Below are 23,141 nucleotides of genomic sequence, written 5' to 3'. Positions count from 1 at the left end.
AATTAAGGATTGTTTTGTAAAAGCAGGTTTTGCTAAAACACCAATTAACAGTGATGAGTGGGATGAACTACTACAAGATACTGTACAATCTTAGGAAGAACTCCAAGCTAGAGGTCCGATCAGTGGAGAAATTGTTCTTGAAGAATTTTTAGGAGTTAATAATGATATCATTATTATCAACATCTTGGAGCATATTCAAAGAACTAGTGACAATATTGATGATGAGTTGGATGAAAATGAAGGCAATGAAGGCAACTAGGACAATATTAAACTTTCAAAACATGAAATGTTGGCAGCATTTGACACTTTGCATTGAGGCCTTCAGTACAAAGAAAATGTGCCAGAAAATATATTTGAGTATTTAAACATATCCAAACACTTTTATGAACGATGTACAGTATAATGCAGCGTACAACAAAAAATAACAAAATAATTCTTAAAAGTGTACTAATATATTGTGTACATCATGTAAGTAGTCATTTCTTAATATGTATTAATAAATTAATTGTTTTAAAATGTTAGAAAATTTATTCATTCCCACTCATTTCTGATTTACTTCCCATCTTTTATTAAATTTCTTAATGTTGAATTACAGTATTTTTCACTGTTGAAAAGGTCATATTTCTTTATAACAAAATTTGTTTAACGAATTTTTTCAAGTGAACGATTGACTTCGTTATATAGAGGTCCGACTGTATGATGATGAGAATAATGCTGTGAATAATGCATTTTAGTATTAATAAATGGGGGAAATTTTTCTGAATCTGCAAAAAAAAAAAAAAACCGCAATCAATCAAATCCACCCAAATTTTCCATTCACTAAATGAAACTATCCAATCTACCTTGAATACTGTAAAGCTCACTACCACAATTATCTTCAAAGGCAACTTTTTACAATGATCAACAACAGACAATTTGTCTAAGCGAACAAAGAAGCCACGTGAAAGTATAACTTACATTTAAAGCATGAGTGCCTTTAACCCTTTCAACTGGGATTTATGGTTGGCTATACCTGGAATTGGTTATATGATTTAAAAAGATGTTAGAACTTAGGCAGAACAATGGATAACACACAGCTGCCAACTTATGATCTTTGAAAAGCTGCAGATTGGGAAACTATTAAGCAGGAGGGAAGACAAGAGAGTTTATGGAAGTCCACACTGTGCTAGAAATTAAATATTACAGACAACATACACATTTTGTATTAAAATACAACCAAAAGACTGTCAATCACAGTTTAATAACATTAGCTAACCTACAATTTTTCTTCCGTGTATTTCTATTAGACATCAATTAATTATGGCTTCAAGAAAAATATTGTTGAAAGGTTTTCCCCTCTTCAGAAATGTTGAGTCAGTTTTGTTCATGACAACGGCAATGCTATTTGGATTTGGCTGTTGAAAGCATTTCCAAATCTTTACCAGAAAGAGAAGATCTGAAAGATTTTTTTCCCCCCACCTGTTTGAATATTCAGCATCCATCAGGAATTGTTAAAATGCAAGCATCACAGAATAATTTATATTTCAAGTTTGTGTACTTGTCAGAGTTTCTCATTTATTTTCTTTATCTTCAATGATACTGGAAACACTTTTTTTTGGCAAAACTGAAGTTTGGTTCAAAAAAATAGCTTGTTCTCCAAATGGTATTACTGGATGACAAACAGATTCTAAAAATTTGAATATATTTACACTAAAGTAATATTGCTATCTATGAATTCTGTTTGGAGCCAGGCAGACTTTTGAAGCCATAAGGATACTTTTCTCTTAGGAATTCATGACAGTAAGTCAGCGGGCCTGACAAACCAGATCCAACAATTCATGAAATTTATTCGTGAAGTCATATTTTTCAAATATTTAATACACTCATAGCGGAAGCTATGAGCATATTAAATATTTGATGTGTAACACTCCATTAGATCGCATCAGCACATAATCACCTCATTGGCAAAACTACACTAACACTTTTTTATCGTGTGTATAAAACATGGTAATGTTTGCAATGAATGTTGCAAACATTACCATGTTTGCAACATTCATTGCAATCTATTGATCAGTTTGTCTTGTTTTGACATTCACAATGTCAAATGACTCTCACTGCTCTTTTATAATTGTGATGGGAAAGGTGGCCTTTACTAATTCATTGATGGTGAAGTCAGTATTCGGCTCATATTTATAGATTCTATAGGCTATATGAGTTAGAGAAGTTGCCACCCCATCAATTTATTTTCTTTAATCTTTACTGCTTTCAAATGTAGAGTACGGTATCATCACTGAGTCATACTGTATGTGTTGTGCTGGAAATGAATATCCTGCAATGACTGAATATTCACTTCCAAAGAACACTTATTTCAGATGTTTATTACAACCATATTTATTAATGAAAATAAGAAATTACTTTTTTAAAAATTCAAATTGTAACGTAGCTTTATTATTTATTTATTTATTCATTATTTTTAAGGAATAAAAAAAAAAAACTATTTATGAACCATGTTATGATGGCCAAAAAGCAACTGGAGTCAAATCGAGTAAAAAAAAAATGAATTCTCTGTCATAAACCTATAGAACTGGCAATTACAATAATGGTAATTGTATCTAAGTTGAATGTAATCCCAGGCCTTAAAGGTCGAATACTGTGTACTTGGTTTCTCAGAAACAAAGATGTCCCTACAATCAAAGTCAAATTAAGTATGGCATATAAATTTTATTTGATTTCAGCTAGTGCACTGAAATATACCCCAGTAATCCTATGGGATTGCTGAGTATGGTAAATACAGTAATTCTAGGGAAATAAAACGTACACATAAAAGTTATGTTTATATGGATGTGTTCTGTACACTGTTTGGCTATTCACTGATCAAAATACATTATTCACAGTTACATATTGTCTGCTAATAGCTTGCTAATATGTCAACTAACTGCTGTCCTAGTGGTTTCTCAGATTTTGAAGTGTATGGTGGATTTGCTTTAAAACATGATTTAAAAAGATATTAACAAATAATGCAAACCCACAGATAACAGTATTTGTCTCTAGGTTGCACATAAGCTAAAGTTTTGATGGGCAGATACTTGACTCCTGGTTTCTACAAAGTTTCCCAGTGATTGAAATTAAACACAGTAGAGTGTATAAATTTTATCTGAAAGAGTAAAATGTTTACCTTTCCTGGCCTCCACATATGCCCAATCCATCACTGACTACCTGCTACATATTTTTAAATGCCCTTACATGCAGACACACAATCAGTGCAACCTTCAGCATCTGTTTCAGTTCAGAACTTTGACTTTAGTACATAGAGTTACTTTCTATATCTTATTTAGGAAGTTAAATAAAAGAAGAGGGTTATATTTTAATGAAGATTGAAATAATAAATGCTACCCTGCATCACATTTTTCTGTCTCTTGGGGACAATTTTTTTGAAGGAAGAAATCCTATAAAAAAAAAAAAAAAAAAAAAAAAAAACTGTACAAATCTCAAATACGCCCCACCTTGGAATACTGTTCTGGTGTAGTACACCCAAAACCTCTTTCATGTTTCTTGACTCCATTCAAAAATGTCAAGAATTCAGGTTAATTAGTGACTCGTCTCCTATAAAATCTCTTCACTCGATCTCATAGGTGTCCAGTTTCTGCTGCATGCCTTTTATATAGATACTTCCATGGGTACCATTCTTCTAAACTGTAATTCTAATCTGTAATTCTTCCACTCTCTTCCAAATCAGTCTGAATATGTGCTGCAAACAGTCAGCACCCATTCACTGTCAATCTCCAAACTCAAACCAACTTTTCTTCTTCCTCATTTATTCCTTCTACTGTAACACAGAGTAGCATTTATTATCAAAATACTTAATGTTTTGAAATACTGGTTCAAGAAAAGAAAACTTATTCTGGGAAATAATAATTTAGAATAAAAAGACTTACTCTAAGACAGGTTTAGGAATAGCTAATTGTTCAAAATGGAGATGTTGTTTGAGCTCATGGAGGTAGTTTACATACATCACCTTCTTACCAACTTTTGCACTAAAAAAAAAATTGACAAATAACCAATAAATTATACATACATTAAGAAAAAAAATTTTTTAACGTAAATGCATAAACTTTGGATTATATAAAATAAAAAGCAGTTCAGTATTTATATCAATCATTGAATACACTCAGGTGCAATAGTTAAGGAAATTTCATTTTAAAATATCTTATCACCACCTGTTGGAATTTAAATAAAATGCTGTGTAGACAGCTATAAACGAAAAATGAATAACTCATAAATTAATAAAACCTACAAAGACCATGAACATGCATATCTTAAAAGAATAATTAATTCATAAAAAAGCATATAAATTTCATATCATAAACAATGGCTTATGCAAGGATTTACAGATATGTGATCATTCCTCACTGCAATAAAACTCTTATACCAAAGCCCTAATGATGCCAACAAAAGCCTGACATAGCCAAGTGGACAGCATAGCAGCGCAATAATGCAGCATTTAAGCTGATTATGGTTCAAGCTCGTGTGACTACAAATTATGGTTAATGTCTGTATTCTTGTCAAAATGATTAGCTGTAAACTCCTTTGACCCATGTAGTCATGCCTGAGTATAACAGAACATTTTTTTGTAATTCATGGGAATTTGCAATAAATACTATTCCTTTTTTGAAAAGCAGAGTTTAGCTCATATATATAGGGTTCTTGATGGTAGAAGTGGGGATGACATTTTTGCAATTCTCCACCCCAAAAAAATCCCAAACAGGTTTTACAAGGTTCAGATATGGGAATTTGGTGGCCCATTCATTTTCTGGATGTCTCTCCTCTCCAGAAACTCATCAAGCAAATGAGCCATATGGAGAAGTTAAGGAGGAGGAAAAGCATTACTGTCCATAAAAAAAGAAGCAAGGACCAAATGCACCCTCAACAATAGTTACATACAACTCTAAGATTTCCAGCAGTCAAAATCTGCCCTCAAAGACACTGAGAAACAGCTGGCCATTAATAGTGAACATGAGCCCAGAATAGATTTTGTAATGTTATGCTTATTAAAGTAACTATCAGAGTATGAAGTGTTTGCAATCACTCATTTTTGATGGATATCATACATAAAGAAAATGTTTCATTCAAGAACATGATTAAATAGATGGCCAACACGCTTGATCTTTTTCTCATAAACAACTCCTCTAAGTACACGGTCGAAGCGAGTAGTCCCATAGGCACCTCAGATCACAACTTGGTGATTGTCTCTTCTCCAATGGAGCTTTTATCTCATGGCTATTCCCAACCTCGTGTTGTTTGGCATTACAAGGATGCAAAATAGGATGACCTGCAAGTTTTCTTTTCTTCTTTTCCTTGGTCAGATTACTGTTTCAAAATTTCTGATGTCAACATTTGCTCAGATTGTGTCGGTGAAATTATTCTTGTAGGAATGGAATCGTTTATTCCACACTCCACTTTAAAATCTCGTCCTTTATCTAAACTTTGGTTTTCCGATAAATGTACTAAGGCTGTTCAAGAAAGAATGTTGCATATCATAATTGGCTTGTTTCCAATTCTTCAGTTTCATTTTCTAAATACAACTAAAGATCACAACAAACATAAAGCAGTTATTAATCAGTCCAAACTAGATTTCGAACAGTTTAAGAGTAGAAAACTTGCTTCTTGCCCTAAATGTTGGTTGCTGAGCATTTTGGTCTCTTGCCAAAGCTATTGGCCCCAAATTTAGCAAATTTCTGCTCCCACCTCTGTCAAAATCAGATGGTTCTGTTGTCATTTCAGCCAAGGATAAAACAGACCTGCTAGCATCCCATTTTTCTTCCAACTCATCTATTAATAATCTTGGTAAAACACCTCCCACCATTTCCACAACATGCTCCATTCAATGCCTCCTATGGTCTTCCATCAAAAGGATGTCAGAACGATTTTGACGACTCTTGATGCTAATAAAGCTGCAGGTCCTGATGATATTTCTCCATTTGTTCTCAAAACCTGCACTCCTGAACTTACTCGGGTTCTTTGCCACCTTTTTTCACTTTCTTATTCCAAAGGTGTTTTTCCTTCTGCCTTGGAAATTTGCTCATATCCTGCCAGTTCCTAAAAAAGGTGACAAATCCCTCCCATCCAATTATCGTCCCATTGCAATTACTTCTACTCTTTCTAAAGTAATGGAGAAATTAATTAACCGCCAACTCTTAAATTGCCTAGAAACCTTCTGTCTGATCAATGATCGCCAGTATGGATTCCGTCAGTGTCGATCCACTGGTGATAATTCTGACTTATGTTACCCATTCATGGACAAATTCAATGGAAACGTATGGTGAAACACAAGCAGATACTCTTAACATCTCAAAGGCTTTCGATCGTGTTTGGCATAAAGGTCTACTAAACAAGCTTTCATCTTATGGTTTGACAACTGTTTTTTGTAATTGGTTATCCAGTTTTCTCTTTGATCGCTCACTGATAGTGATGGTAGATGGCTCTCTGTCTTCTAACTTTTCCACTAATGCTGTGTCCCCCAAGGTTCAGTTCTTTCCCCCCACTCTTTTCCTCTTGTATATTAATGACCTTCTTCCATTGACTGGAATTTCTATCCATAATTTTGCCGATGATAACACATTGCAATCCACTTTCCAGTTTGAGAAACCTCGCCCTGCTCAATCAGCTTCAACTTCTCAAATATTTGCTACCAATTCTTTAAATGCCAATCTCCAGGTAATTCTCCAGTGGGGCAAAGACAACTTATTTGATTTCAATCCTTATAAAACTCAGCCTTATCTTATATCTCACAAAAAGGATCCCTATGCTTATCTTTGGTGACACTCTGATTTCTAGGCAAGCTGATATATCTCTTTTGGGATTACCTTGATTTCTAATCTCTCTCTTGGTACAACCACATTACATATATTGCTTCCTCTGCATCAAAAAAAACTTTGTTTTCTCTTTCACTCTCAGCATTACTTTTCTACCAAACAGCTGTTCACTCTGTACAAATTGCAAATTCACCCTACCATGGAATATTTTTCCACATCTGGGGCAGTGCCCCCAAAACCTCTCTCAAGCTTCTAGATTCCATTCAGAAGAGGGCAGTTAGGTTAATTAATGATTCATCTCTATTAGAGTCTCTCCACTCGCTGTCTCATATATGTACTGTTTCTGCTGCATGCATTTTCTACAGATACTTCCATGGGCACTGTTCTTCTGAATTTGCTTCTATAATTCCCGCTCCCTATTTCAAAACAGACTGAACACGTGCCACTACAGGCCAACATCCATTTACTGTCCAACTTCAAACTCACAGAACCAACTTTTCATCTTCCTAGTTTATTCATTCAACTGCCATTATCTGGAACAACCTTCCTTCGTACGTATTTCCTGAAAATTACAGTCTAACAGAAGTTCAACAAGTTTAATGTCAACAAATATCTTCTTTCATCTTCTCAAACTTCAACCCAAGCATGGTCATCATCATCATCAGCCATTTTCAATCCACTGCAGGATGAAGGCCTCTCCAGCAACTTTCCAGTTCCTTCTGTTTTGAGCACTGGCCATCCATTTACTACTCAAAAACTCATGAATTTCATCTATCCACCTCCGCCTTTGTCTTCCAGGTTTTCTTCTAGCTCCTCTTGGGTACCATTCTGTTATTTTCTTAGTCCATCTGTCATCATGTCTTCGAGCTATGTGTCCTGCCCAAGACCATTTTAGTTCTTTAGTTTTGATAAGAATGTCCTTTACTTGAGTTAGCTGCCTAATCCATGTGTTTCTCTTCTTATCTAACAGTCTGATTCCCAATATAATTCGTTTCATTCTTCGCTGTGTAGTTCTTAGCTTCTCTTCCATTCTTTTGGTGAGTGCCCAAGTTTCACTTCCATAAGTCATGGTGGGGAGTATACATTGATTCATTATTTTACGTTTCAGACAAACTGGGATACAGCAGGCCCCCATTATAACGTGGTTCGCTTTATGCGGATTCGCTATAACGCTGTTCTTATATTATAACCCGTATCTGACTATAACGCTGTCACAGATCACTATAACGCTCTTTTACAGATTGCATTTTTGGCATATTTAACGAAATCGTTTCATTTGATGGAGTCGATAGCTTGAAAATGAATAGCAAAACAGCATTAAAACTTTTCCCACGCCGACTTGAGAAATTTTCCCACGCTCCGTGAAATTTTCTCGCACGCTAATTTAATTGCAGTACAGTGACTTGTTACGTAGTTCCGAGATCAACATTTTAAAAAATGATCAAGTATATTGCTTGTAATATTTGCGTTATATGCATTTATCCGAAGTCTAGTCATCACTCAGTACGGTATTAGACATCATGCGTAACGGAAAGTTTACTTGAACATTGTATCATAATTAATTCAACCAACGCGGTTACATTTTCGAAGAGCTAATAATGACCGATAGGAATGAAAAAGCAACAAAGTCTGGGCGCAGTACGAAGACTATAAATGTAAGAAAAAGACTGAATTTGAAAATTAAATTAGACGTTTTGAAGTGAATCGATATCGGTCAACGACAAGCGGATGTGTGCCATAATTTAGGACTTGCAACTTTAACTGTAAGAAAAATTATAAAAAAATAAAGAATTAATTTTAGCAGCGGGAAAGATAGCTGTTCCACTGCAAGCAACTAGGACTAGGCCGGCTATTAGGATTGAAATGGAAAGACTTTAATTTTATTGAAGATAATATTCCATGCAGAATTCAGTTAAGTTAAATATTAAAAATAAAAAAAAAAGAGAGAGAGAGAGAAAGAGATTAGCCAATATGATGATCTGAAGAAAACTCGCCTAAAAAAAAAAAAAAAAATGTGGAACCATTTAAATCTGGTAAGGGCTGGTAGAATAGATTTAAAATCCAGGGAGAAGCCTAGTGCAGATCAAGGAGCCGAAACTTTCAAAAAAGAACTTGTTAAAATTATTGAAGAGGGGTATTATGTGTTATACTTCTCAACAAGTTTTTAACATAGATAAAACAGGACTTTTGTGGAAACAAATGCCTAAAAGAAGTTTCATATTGAAAGAACAAAAAACATGCCAAGTTTCAAAGCGGCGAAGGATTAGTTGACTTTATTGTTGGGTGGTAACGCTGCAGGCCATTTAAAATTAATACCCCTTTTAGTTTATTTGGAAGAGGGCCAAAGTTCAACTCAAAATAGACACATTTTTCATGATTAAATTCATCCATTATATTAAATCAATTAAATTCATTATTTTAACTGGAATTTTAAGTTTACTTTTGATACGCAAGTAGTTACCACATAATTATACGTATGTAATGCAGAATATTTTATATGTGCAAATATTTGAATATTAAATGTTTTGACCGACATTTGTGCATCTTTTCATTACTGTTTATTATTGATTAGGAAATATACTATGGCACAGACCGCAGCTCATAAATACATATGTTACCTTATGGGAAAGCGGTGCTCGCTTAGCGCGGATTCACTTAGCGCTCTGTTTTTCTGGAACGAATGATCAGCGTTAAGCGGGGGTCACCTGTATTGCTCTTCAGTATGTGACTATATTTCCTGAATGCTATCCATCCAAAATTTATTCTTCTCTTGACTTCCAGCCATTTATCATTATTACAGCTAATAACTTGTCCCAGATAAGTATATGACTCCACCTTTTCAATTACTGCTCCTTCAATCATTATTTCCCTTTCCATGGCATACTTGTTCATCATTACTTTTGTTTTAGCCATATTCATCTTTAGTCCAAAATCCTTACTAACTGTGCATAACTGATTAAGATTTTCCTCTAATTCTTTGGGATCGTGGCTTATGACCACAATGTCATCTGCAAATCGTAAATGGTTTAGGTACTCTCCGTTCACATTGACTCCTTTCTGCGACCAGTCTAATCTTCTGAAAGCTTCCTCAAGGGCAGCAGTAAACAGCTTCGGAGATATTGTGTCTCCTTGTCGAACTCCTTTCTCGATTTTAAATTTCCTACTGTCTTTGTCTAGTCTAATAAAGGATGTAGCACTCTCATATATTTTCTTCAAAATCATAATATGAGGGGTATCTATGCCTTGTCTTTCCAGTGCCCGAAACATTGCCTTATGCTGTATGGAGTCAAATGCCTTTTCATAATCCACAAATGCCAGGCATAATGGTGTTTGATATTCATTCGCTTTCTCCATTAGCTGTGATATTACGTGAAGGTGATCCATAGTTGAGAATTCTGTCCTAAAGCCAGCTTGCTCTTTTGGTTGATTCTCATCAAGTATTCTTTCTAATCTGTTAGTAATGACCCTTGTGAACAACTTGTAGATATGGGATAACAAGCTAATTGGTCTATAATTTCCAATTTCTGATTTATCTCCTTTCTTATGCAGCAAAACTATGATTGCATTATTCCACTGCTTAGGCATCACACCTTTTCTAATGCACTTTGTGAAGAGCCTTGCCAGTTTTTGTGTTATGTCTCTTCCTCCCAATTTTAACAACTCTACAGTAACTTCACCTTCCCCCGGGGCTTTCCGATTCTTCATTTTCTTCAATGCATGTTCTACCTCATCAGGAAGAATATCGGGTATGTCATATGTGTTGCTACTTTGCAATCCATCTTCCCCACTGCTGGTATCATTCCCACGCTCCTTGTATAATTCTCTATAGTAGTCTTCTGCTATTTGAATTATGCCTTCTCTGCTGTTTATAAGTACACCATCGCTATTCTTCAGTTTCAGTATCATTTGTCTTTCTGTATTACTGCTCATGGCTGCTGATTTAAATCCTTTGTTTTCCTTAATGCTTGTTCTACTTTTCTTGTGTTAAATCTTCTTATGTCCTCTCTGAGTCTCTTTCTAATGGCTTTGCATAACTCAGTATACTCAATTTTCTCCCTGTCAGTGTTTTTCTTGCTCTTCATTTGTCGTCTTTGGTTCATCATGACAAGTGTTTCTTGACTAATTTTTTCTTCTTTGGATTTCTGTTTCCCTATAGGTTTCTTGGGCTTTATCACTTTCAGAAAGTTGTAATATTCCTCGTCGATATCTTGGTCCTGAGCAGTCTGCAGAAGCTCAAACTTGTTCTTAAGTTCCAGTACATACTGCTTTTTCTCCTCCTCTGTTATTTCAAAGACCTTTGTATTATTTACTCGAGTCAGTTTTTTCCTTTCCTTTCCTACATCTATATCAAGTGTACATCTTACCATTCTGTGATCACTTCCAACATTTACCTTATTCAGGACGGTAACATCATTCACAATATATCTTCTGTTAGCATGGTACTAAGTACTATAGTATAGGTTCTAATACCTCTTGTGTTTGGGGTGTTCATAATAATAATAATAATAAAAAAAATAAAAAAAAAACCATTAGCATTAGCAGAGGCATTTGATACAAGAAAGCAAGCTTATGCAGCATCAGCCAAAAAAAAAAAACCCACTTCCACTTCACCCCTCTGTTCGTTCAAAATACCTGTCCAGCTGAGCCTTAAACTTATTTAGGCTATCAACCTCCACCACAAGGGATGGAAGTCTGTTCCACCAACCAACCACCCGCTGGCTAAAGGCAGCCATGATTAAAGAAATATGATTAAAGAAATATGCAAATTCTGTAATTCATCTATTCTGAAAACCAAAAAATTATGGAATTAGAAATAATAACAATTATCTCATTTTGAAGAATTTGTAATGTAACAAACAGCATGGCAGCAACTGAAATGTCTGCCATTATTATATAAAAGAAAAGACGTTTGCACCACTTACCTGATAATTGGTTTAAACAACTGGTAAACAATCCGGATAAAATTGGTTGGGTGGACTAGATAAAGTGCTTTAAGGTTCTTTTTGTACCTATTTGAAATTAAAATATAGCCACAATCAATAAAATCCAATCTAATATTTCAAAATAATTTTATATTGTTCAATATGTACAAACTGATGGACATTAACAAGCATGTAGAATAAAAAATCAGGTCAGTGACATAGACCAAGGTTAGACTTGGCCCATGCCAATAACCTAAATCTGAATGTAATCTCAAATTATCATATTTATGGAAAGAAATGAGGGGTTCCTAAATCACTGGCATGGGCCAAGTCTAACCTTGGTCTATGTCACTGACCTGATTTTCCTCACATGTGAATGTAGATGCAAAACACTCATTTAGTTTGTTAGTTACCTGAGCAGGATCATCAACAGATGAACCATCGATATCAAGTGGACCAATCTGATTCATCCCCTTTCTCCCAGAGTTTACATTAAGTAAAGAACTCTTTGCTATTTTTATTTGCATCCTTTGCCAAAGATTTCTTGTAATCTGCCTTTGCCTGTCTAACCTCCTTTGTATCTTGGTTTGTTTGTTATTTGGTTTTTAAGAGCATTAGCAACTAAGGCCATATTGCTCCGGGAATATGCGGTGGTCATTCCCTGACCTTTCCGCATCCTCCATATTTGTTAGGCACGGGCTTGAACCCCGGTCTAATCAAGAAGCGTGTGCTACGCACTGCTGCTCCTGCCCACCTGGCTACAGAGGCACCTGTATCTTGGTTACAGTCCAGATTATATCTATCATAGGCGTCCATGTCATCTGGTAATTTATGTATCCCATGCATTTTTCTTCTCAGTCACATGTCTCATTAGTTCATCTCACATCAATTTAGGCCTAATCCGTGAACAATATTTCTTAGTTGGTATGAAAAGTCTAGTAGGTTCCAAGATTAATTCTTTGAATGCTTCCCATTTTGAATTTGCTGTTGGTCCCACCGTATAGAACTTAAATACTGTCTCAGACCATCGTAATCGCCTTTACAAAAGCAAAAACCCTTCCCTTTACCCCCTGATGGTAGTTACCTCTTAGAGCAAATCCCACTTCAGCACACTGTGATCACTGCCACCTAGTGGTTCCTTTATCTGCAGATTCTTAATGCATGAAGAATCACTACTGATAATCAGATCAAGAGTATTACTCCCTCTAGTTGCCTCCTGAACATGCTGCTGTAGAAAACAATCATCCAATAAATCTACAAAAGACTTGCTAGTGTGTGTGAGTGACCAACCCACAAATTCCAGTCAATATCTGGGAAATTAAAATCCCCCATTATAAGACTCTCTGATTTACTGGCCCACTATTTCCCTGTAAAGTAGTTTATTATACTCATCAGAGTCATTAGGCCTATAACACACTCCTACTCTCAATTTTGATTTCCCAGTGCTTATGTCACACCAAACTGACTCGACACTGCACTGTCCAGCCATGTCGACTGGCTGTACTTCCTTGGATTTTATGTGTTTCTTAACTAATAGTATAACCTCTACTCCATTCTTATCTTGTCTATCCTTCCTGTACACATTGTACTCCCCAAATTCCAGTTCTGCATTCCTTATATCTGTGTGACACCACGTCTCTGATATCCCAACAATATCTGCCTTTGATGTTTTGACCGACACCTCAAATTTATTTACCAAACTCCTAGCATTGGTGTACATGCACATACACCTTATTTTACTTTAGTATTCACTATACAAGTGTGTGCAATGGTGCAAGGATGCCAGAGGCTTTTGCTTTTGAATTTTTCCAACTGTCGACCTCAACAATCATGTACACAATTTATTACAATGGTTAGCAACTCACTAGAGTTGCTTGAAATTGTAAAAATTAATTTTTTCCCTCTCTCAGAGCCTCATAAATATTAGAGAGGTCTTGCTATAAGGTATGTAGTTACCATTCCAAGTTTCTCCTCATTAGGGTTACCAGATGATCTCAGAAAAACCAGGCAGTGATCGGTTTCACATATCTGGCAGCTTCTAGTTCAATTTATTTGAAACTACCTTTCCACACATATTCACATGAATTACTTCAAAATTACTGTTAGTATTAACAATGGCTAAATGATGCAAGGAAGTGGACTTTTTCTAAGTTGCCATAAAAGTGCCAATCCAATTCTGATTCAAACCTGAACAAAAAATCTGCCTTGATCACTGTGGTAGGCAATTTATTCCAATGATCTACAACCTACGCTTTCCAAAAGTAACTTAACAAGATCCAGGCTTCCGTTTATTCCCCAAAATTTTATATCTATGCCCCCTAGTTTTTCTCTCTTCTACTATTTCTCTTCTATCTCCCTCACTCACTTTATTTACCTCAGTCGTTTTAATGATTCACTTCAGTGCCTTAAATACCAAATCAGGTCCCCTACTTCCCCGAAATGCCTAGCTGCCAAACTTTTTGGTCTGCATCTTACGAGTTGTTCTTCATGTGGAGACCTCGATTAGTATTCCTTACCAATCTGGCTATCCTTCTCTGAACCCTTCTAGAAGTTGTCTTTCTTCAAGTATGGGTCTCAAGCTTGAACACAATATTCTAAATGCAGTCTCACCATTATCTTACACGAAGGAATAATGACATCCTTTTTTCTATTTGTGGAAGGACCTATATATAATAAACAGAACACCACGTGCCTTCCTAGTATCTGTTTACACTGCATGGAAAATTTCATGTCTAACTGAATTACAACCCCCAAGTCTTGTTCATCCTGGACAACTTTTAACTCCATTCCTCCTAGCACATATTTAACACCTTAATTTCTGTTCCTTAAAGTGCAAAAAAATAGGTAGGCACTCTGGATGGTTTCAATAAAAATACAGGACACATTACATGGGAACAAAAAAAATTTCTCAGCAGAAGGGGATAAATTACAATAAGCAATACTAATTAAAATATAATGGAACTAAATTAAAAATTTGACTGCACAGCTTTTATTTTATTTATTTATTTTTTTTTTTCAAGTGAAAATATCTTTCACATCCAAACAATTCAGAAGTATATTTAAAAAAAAAACACACACAAAAAAATTACTCTATACAGATACAATGCAGAAACTTATGCTCATTTGTCCATCACTGAAACTTCATTGAAACAACTGAAACTTTATTAGTCTGGCAATGTAAGAATAATAAATATTAAAGAATATAGTTCTACTTAAAATGGTAACAGCTCTTTCAAAATTTATTAAGACTTATAATGAAAACTGAGTATAACTAATATGAAAGTAACAAATGCATAAAGTGAATATAAAAGTTACTTAATTAGAAAATACTGGATATTTACATGTCCAGTATTTTCTAATTAAGAGCGAGTTCTACATTCAGGTGCTTTACCACATGAAAGTAGAACTCACTCTCTCCCTCTCCCCCTCCCCTTCGGGTAAAAATTCCTTGTGAATCACACCCTGTTTGTTCAAAAACAAGATCAACATTGTCTTGATCCTGGGCTTCTGTAAACAAAACATTTTAGAGCTTGCTGATGATTTTGAAGTCCACTGGATATTCTGATACTTCATCTCTGGGTCATACCAAAACACCCAAAACTCATCTCCAGTGACAATACACTTGATGAAATTAGGATTGTCTTGAAAAGTCTAAACGAAGTCTTCACATTATGACAATCTTCATTGCTTTGCTTCATCCACTAAGGCTATGGCACAAATTTTATACAGACTTTTCCGTAAATCTTCATGCAGAACTTGATAAATTATTTCCTTATTCATATTCATCTCATAAGCCATTCTGAGGGTATCTTGCTAATCAAACACACTGGTATATTTCATCACCTTAAAAAATTTTAACATTTTATATATTTCTATTGCAGATTTTACTAGTTTAAAGCAAAATCTGATATTTGTTCATTGTTCCATTGCAAAATCATGACACAATGTTAACTCTACTAATGAAATTAGCTATTACTTGCAACCTGTCAGCCTATAACACAATCTCTGTACCACTATCTGTTGGAGGAAGTTTGAATTACAACATATCACATCCATTTATTTTCAAGCTCACTGAACATGACCAAAACAGCACCAGTCCAGGAACTTTATTTTCATACGTCTTATATTAGATACTATTATTCACTTCTTTTCAAAGGTTTTTAAAAATTTATATCGAATTAGATCCACTTCATAGTACGCCAAATTTGAAACATGTATTGTGCTTCTTTAAGAGAGTATATATGTAGTGAATATTATTAGCATTAGCATTAGTAGAGGCATTTGATGCAAGAAAGCAAGCTTATGCAGCATCAGACAAAAAAAAAAAAAATAAAATAAATAAATAAATAAATAAAAAATAACCACTTCCACTTCACCCCTCTGTTCATTCGAAATACCTGTCCAGCTGAGCCTTAAATTTTTTAGGCTATCAACTTCCACGACAAGGGATGGAAGTCTATTCCACCAACCAACTACCCGCTGGCTAAAGGCAAATTTCCTCACGTCTATCCTACATCCATCTTTCTTCAATTTGATTTTAAGCCCTCTCAGGTGATTATTGTGAGCAAGAGAAAGAATCCCATCAGCATTGAGCATGCTCAAACCATTCAAGGCTTTATACACCTCTATCAGATCACCTCGCCGGTGCCTAGTCTCCAGACACTGTAATTTGCAAAACTTAAGCCTTTCTTCGTAAGAGCACCCCTTTGTTCCATTCACTAATCTTGTTGCCCTTCTCTGTACTTGTTCCAGCAGTTCTACATCCTTCTTGAAATGAGGCCTCCAGACCTGTATACAGTACTCTAGGTGTGGCCTGACCATTGCCTTATACAAGGGAATAATCACTTCCTTATCCCTGCTGGAAAAATTCCTGTATATCATTGACAATACTCCATGAGCTACTCTTGCAGCCTGTCTGCACTGCTCAGAGAACTTCATATCTGCCTGCACAACTACCCCCAAGTCCCTTTCATTCTCTACCACTGTCAGTGTAGTACCACAGAGTTGATATGTTGCTCTGGGGTTGCTGTTTCCCATGTGTAGCACTTTACATTTGTCAATGTTAAACTTCATTTGCCACCTCTCAGCCCATCTGCTCAACCTTTCCAGATCCTGTTGCAGTAGCATAGTGTCAGTAGTGTCCTTGACAACCCTGCCAACCTTCGTATCGTCTGCAAACTTGGACATTAAGCTTGATATACCATCATCAATATCATTTATAAATACAGAAAACAATAATGGACCCAATACTGAACCCCGAGGGACTCCACTAATAACATTAGTCCACAATGAGCAGTGTCCATTGATTACCACTCTCTGTCTTCTCCCCCTCAACCACCCCTTTATCCATAGCAGCAATTTGCCTCCAATGCCACACTGCTCCAATTTGTGCAGCAGTCTTCCATGTGCAACAGTATCAAAAGCCTTTCTAAGATCCAAGTATATAATATCAAAGTTATTCCCTGCATCCAGTTCTTTTGTGACTGCATCATAGTATCCAATCAAATTGGTCAGGCAAGACTTCCCCTTAACAAAACCATGCTGTCTGAGCTATAACTGAAGTCTTGTCTAGATGATCCTGCAGTGCTTCTTTAACCAGTGCCTCCATTAATTATCCGGGAACAGGAGTTAAACTAACAGGTCTATAATTACTTGTGTCGCCCTTTGATCCTCCTTTGTCAATTGGGGTCACATATGCACATCTCCAGTCCGTGGGTACTTCCCCTGAGTCCAAGGAAGCTCTCATAATTATGGCTAAGGGTTTGCTTACTTCCTTTGCTGCCTCCTTTAATATAACTGGATAGATCCCATCCACCCCAGGTGCCTTTCTTGTATTTATCTTCAACAATTTCTCCTCCACTTTACTCTCAGTTATTACAAGATTCTCTAGCTTACTGCTAGAGTTGAATACACCTCTAGCATTCCCCTCGCTGAATAACTCCTCATGTGCAAATATCGATGCAAAATATTCATTTAGTTTGTTAGCTACCTGAGCAGGATCATCAACAGTTGACCCATCGATATCAAGTGGACCAATCTGATTCATCCCCTTCCTTCTAGAGTTTACATAAGTAAAGAACTCTTTGCTGTTTTTCTTTGCATCCCTTGCCAAATATTTCTCGTAATCTGCCTTCGCCTGCCTAACCTCCTTTGTAACTTGGTTACAGATCAACTTGTATCTATCATAGGCTTCTGTGTCACGTGTTAATTTGTATGTATCCCATGCAATTTTCTTCTCTGCCATATGTCTCATTAGTTTATCTGACATTCACTTAGGCTTAAACCTTGAACAATATTTCTTAGTTGGTATGTAAAGCCTAGTAGCTTCCAAGATAAGTTCTTTGAATGCTTCCCATTTTGAATTTGCTGTTGGTAACATCATCAGTTGGTCCCACTGTATAGAATTTAAATACTGTCTCAGTCCATCGTAGTCGCCTTTACAAAAGTAATAACCCTTCCCTTTACCCCTAATGGTAGTTACCTCTTTGAGTAAATCCCACTTCAGCACACTGTGATCACTTCCACCTAGTGGTTCATTTACCTGCAGATTCTTAATGCATGAAGAATCACTGCTGATAATCAAATCAAGAGTATTACTTCCTCTATTTGCCTCCCGAACATGCTGATGTAGAAAACAATCATCCAATAAATCTACAAAAGCCTTGCTAGTGTGTGAGTGACCAGCCCCCAAATTCCAGTCAATATCTGGGAACGGCTTAAGTATTGCAAATTACAGTGTCTGGAGACTAGGCACCATGTAGGTGATCTGATAGAGGTGTATAAAGCCTTGAATGGTTTGTGTATGCTCAATGCTGATGGGATACTTTCTCTTGTTCAGAATAATCACCTGAGAGGGCATAAATTCAAATTGAGGAAAGACAGATGTAGGACAGATGTGTGGAAATTTGCCTTTAGCCAGTGGGTAGTTGATTGGTGGAACAGACTTCCATCCCTTGTTGTGGAAGTTGATAACCTAAATAAATTTAAGGCTCAGCTGGACAGGTATTTTGAACGAACGGAGGGGGAAATGGGAGTGGTTTTTTTTTTTTGGTTTTTTTTTTTTGGCTGATGCTGCACAAGCTTGCTTTCTTGCATCATATGCCTCTACTAATGCTAATGCTAGCAAGTTCTTCATATGTGAACTTGTCAAAATGATCCCTCATTAAAAAACAAGATTCATTGACAGGATCATTAAGTGCACTACTAATAACCTTACTAATTTCTCCTCACACACACAAAATAATTCAATTTTTTCAGATTTACCTCATCTCTCCTTTTCTCCTACCATCAAGGTATATGATAATATTAACAGAATAGATAAGACAATGTTAAAACATTTTTTTTTTTCTTTTAGGAAACAAAAAAGTATCTGCAATTATTAAATTTCACTGATAGCCCCTCCCCAATTTGAGAGATGTTCACGAACCTGATTGCAACTGAGGACGATATTATGCAGAGCAAGCACATGTTAAAGAAAACTGAAATAAGAGCCGAAGAGTGTGTGAATTACACTCTTTGACAGAATATGCCAACAAAAAGACGTGGTGCCAGAAGATCATGCAGAACCATGGAAAGTGAAATATTGTCATTGTTGGTGAACTATATTCCATTCAAAAATGATCCTATCAGAGATGTGAACAGGAGTAAAAGAAAGGTTTCAATCCCAAAATTCAGGGCCAACTCTTCAATGATGGAGGCACAGCAATCATACTTCCATCTTAAGGCAGCTTGTCTCATATCTCTCTCTCTCTCTCTCTCTCTCTCTCTCTCTCCTCCCTTAAACAACCTAAAATCACCCAAAGAAAATTGTTTCACAGATAGAGCTGCTATTAACTCCAAAGATCACTCCCTTCCTCCTAAATTTTACATCCCTGAAGTCAATCAAGAGTTCCATCTAGCAGGTATATCAGTAAATCAGCTTAGTTCATCAACAGTTACAGAATAACATGTAAACTGTTCCATCATGTAATAAATTGGATGCCAGGACAAAGAGGCTATTGGCTTCTTTCTTTGTTAATTTTGGAATATTTTATCTTCATAAAATATGGTTTAGTTTTCTTTTACAGGAATCATTTAAATTAAAGGTTGGAAACCAGTGGTGATCAGATGTATTTTGCGTGATCCACAAAAGTGTTTCACCAACAACCTAAAATGCTGCCCATTTATGAATTTTGAAAGAGAGAGAGAGAGAAACAGAACGAGACAAAGCTAATGGCATTTAGCACAATTTAGCTTTTAATCAAACTGGTAACTTCTTAACATTATTTAGACTGTTCCATTGTTTCTTCTTTCAATGTTATCCCATATAGCAAGAAACAAAGCAAGAGTTATACCCATAAATCCATGTTCATACCTGTCAACTTTTAGGATTCAAAAAATGAAAGACTTAATAGAGATCCAGCTCTGGCCAGAATGTTCTAGAAATGTGTGATGGCACTGTCCAAATAGTATCCCCCCCCCCCAGACTTTTCTTCCAAATCAATAACTAATTAATTCTTATCATACACTACAACAGGCAATTATGCACATCATCATGAATACAATACTGTGTTTTAAAGTTCTTCACTTTGTTTGTTTATTTTTATTATTATATTTCATTCTGTTCAATTACATAGTTGACTATAGTGCACCATACTAAGTTATGTAAATTGACTACCACAGCAGTCACATCACTCAACAAATTTGAAGATGATAATGGTGCATTAAACTCTGCCTAAGTCATTAATGCTACTTACAAAAAAATAAATAAATAGTAACAAGCATTAAAAAAAAAAAAAAAAAGATGATTTGTAAATATATCTGTCAAACATGATACATGAAGTCATGATATATTTTTTCATCTAATATATTTCTTCATCAACATTTAATTTATTAAATGTACACAATATGTGGTTGTTCAACTTAAGTTAAACGTGAACAGAATCACTTAACACTGGATTTTAAGCACACATCACTAAATTCAGTAGGACCATAAAAGAAAAAAATATATATATATCTGCATATTTTAAATATAACAAATCTGACTAGAAATTAGAAGAAATCTATACTTACTGGAAACCAAAGGAGGCACCAGATTATTGGAAAACTAACTAAATCAGAAAAGTTGGCAGGCATGTATTTGTCATCACCTGTTATGACCTTAAAAAGCAACTGAGTCTCTCTCTCTCTCAAGTGTTTCCTGAGGGTACTAGCACACACTGACTTCATTTTGCTTTTTAATCAGCAACAGATGCACGAATTTGGCAGCAACCAATTTTCTGTTCAAATTTTGTGCAATGCTTTAGCATGTTACAAATGGGATTCTACTTTATTAGCTGAATCACAGATAATGAAGTGGGTGCCTGTTTTTGCAAACAAAAACTTTAATTTGTATCATTTCTATCTGCTCTGCTTGAGGATGGATACGCTGAACACTGAGCACTGTCAACAGAAGTCATTTCTGGAAATTTGTGAAATAATGAGCACTTAAACCTGCATGGAGTGTAATCTGATTTTAATTTCTTAAAGAATTACAGATTATTCTCAGCTATTTCATGGTATTTCCTGTACCACTTCTTCAGTGAATACTTGTAATGCTATCCATGTGACACCATCAGCATCACATGGAATATTTAAGGAGTCATTTTTATATTCAGCTTTAAAAATTTATACAACTATTTTAGTTCTACTCACTGTTTTCTCTCCAAAAGCAAGTTTAAACATGCTTCTATAGCAGTTTTGCCTAGTACGAAATAGAACATGATGCACATGTGCTGTCAATAATTTTTTTGAAAACCACAAATCTCAGATAGCACTAAACTCATCCTTACTAATGATACATCATTTCCAAATGACACATCCAATAGATCTGAAGTAAATTAAAAATGATTAAACAGACTGCATTCTTTTACAACTAACAGATGAATCTTCTCACTCACTTCAATGAGTTAGACAATTTGAAAACCCCAAACTCCAGTCTAAATACAGTAGTGCCATCATGTATCAGTTCAGAAACTTTTCTTCACATCTTATAGAGCAACTAAAGGTTGCTCTATAAGATGTAACAATTCATGTTTTTAATGCCAAAAAAAAAAAAAAAAACTCCAATTTAAAATGCTAATATAAAATTGTTTTCTAGCCATTTAAAAATATTCATATAAAAATTTCATTGAAGTTGTTCTTCTAGAAACTTGAGATATAACTGTAATATTATGTTTCAATAAAAAGAAATGAAAGTATACCAGTTAGCGTGGCAAATCAGTAGGGCGAAGAATTTAACATGCAAAACTGAGAATAGAGTACTGTTGGAGAAACATTATTAAATGATTTAGAAAATACAGTTCAAATTAAAGCTCAAATTACCGTCCAGGGACCAACTGTGATATGGGTTTGCAACCCCGGACAGCCCAAGAACTACATTATTCACCTCCCTTTCAATAACTTTCTGCTGTCCTTATTTACTACATCTTATTTCTCGTGCGCAATTAGGCTGGCTGAAAACAGTATCGAGATGCTATTTCTCTACTATCACTACTTGTTTCTTCTATAACAAAGTTTAATGTCTTTTCTACACTACTTTGTTAGTTTTTGTTTCTCCCTCCGCTGGCTTTTTGCCCCATCTGTTTAATCGTTTACTCCCCCGTCACACAATGGGTACAGTTCACGTTGACGATTTCACACCTTCCCCCCTACCTGGGGCTACTTCAACTGACATATATACACCACACGTGACCTTTCGGCTTTCTCCTTTAGTCTCCGATGACATTCAACTTTTTCCGGTCTACACACAGTAAGTTTTCTTGTTTTGCTCTCTTAGATTTCTTTCATATTCTAGAATTCTTTCATTTTTCACAGGATTCTATTGGCATGATCTTAGCTTTTTGGCTTAACGTCATTTTATTTATTATTTTTATTTTATATTCTTTAAATTTTATTTATTTTTTATTCTTTAATTCTTCTTTTTGGTCTCTGTTGGGTCAGCTATGATGTATATGTCATAACAGAAACAAAGACCTGGCTTATTGCAGTGGCTCCTACAATTTTCGCTGCTGACCCCCCAAAGAAGTAGTTAAAGTCCTAGGACCCACAGCTTTAGGTAATTACATTAATTATGCTTATGTTAATTACATTTTATTTCAGGTAATCTGTTTTTTGGCATACAGGTGCTCTCAATTCTTTCATGGTAATTACACCTGACAGTTCAGCTCCCCTACCTAATACACTGATAATAACATTGTCTATATTAAGATTACTTGATAACACTTACTTCCTGTCAAAAGTTTTATATGTCTCCCAAAGCCAACTAACAGAGGGCTTATTTTTTCTGTTCAAACCATGATGGAAATAAACTAAGGTGTAGTCACTTTCTACAAACTGGTCTAATGTATGCATTAAATACCTAAAAAAAAAATAAATAATAATTATGGCATAGAAAAAATCAAAATATGAA

The 23,141-nt window shown here is 35.4% G+C and overlaps 1 protein-coding gene across 1 annotated transcript in view; it reads right to left on the bottom strand.

The window, feature by feature from the left end:
• The window catches only part of RhoGAP68F (Rho GTPase activating protein at 68F), a 132,491-nt gene that overhangs the window by 29,916 nt on the left and 79,434 nt on the right, over positions 1-23,141 (bottom strand). The window contains exons 5-7 of the mRNA XM_090380518.1: positions 22,959-23,090; positions 11,714-11,800; positions 3,915-4,013 (exon numbers count right to left, since the gene is read on the bottom strand). Coding sequence (XP_090236644.1) covers positions 3,915-4,013; positions 11,714-11,800; positions 22,959-23,090 — 318 coding nt within the window. The remainder of the gene's footprint in view (positions 1-3,914; positions 4,014-11,713; positions 11,801-22,958; positions 23,091-23,141) is intronic.

The sequence above is a fragment of the Mastigoproctus giganteus genome, chromosome 8 (assembly GCF_048544385.1).
Source record: "Mastigoproctus giganteus isolate SK-2022 chromosome 8, ASM4854438v1, whole genome shotgun sequence".
Taxonomy (NCBI): Eukaryota; Metazoa; Arthropoda; class Arachnida; order Uropygi; family Thelyphonidae; genus Mastigoproctus; species Mastigoproctus giganteus.
This window is presented reverse-complemented; position numbering and strand designations above follow the sequence as displayed.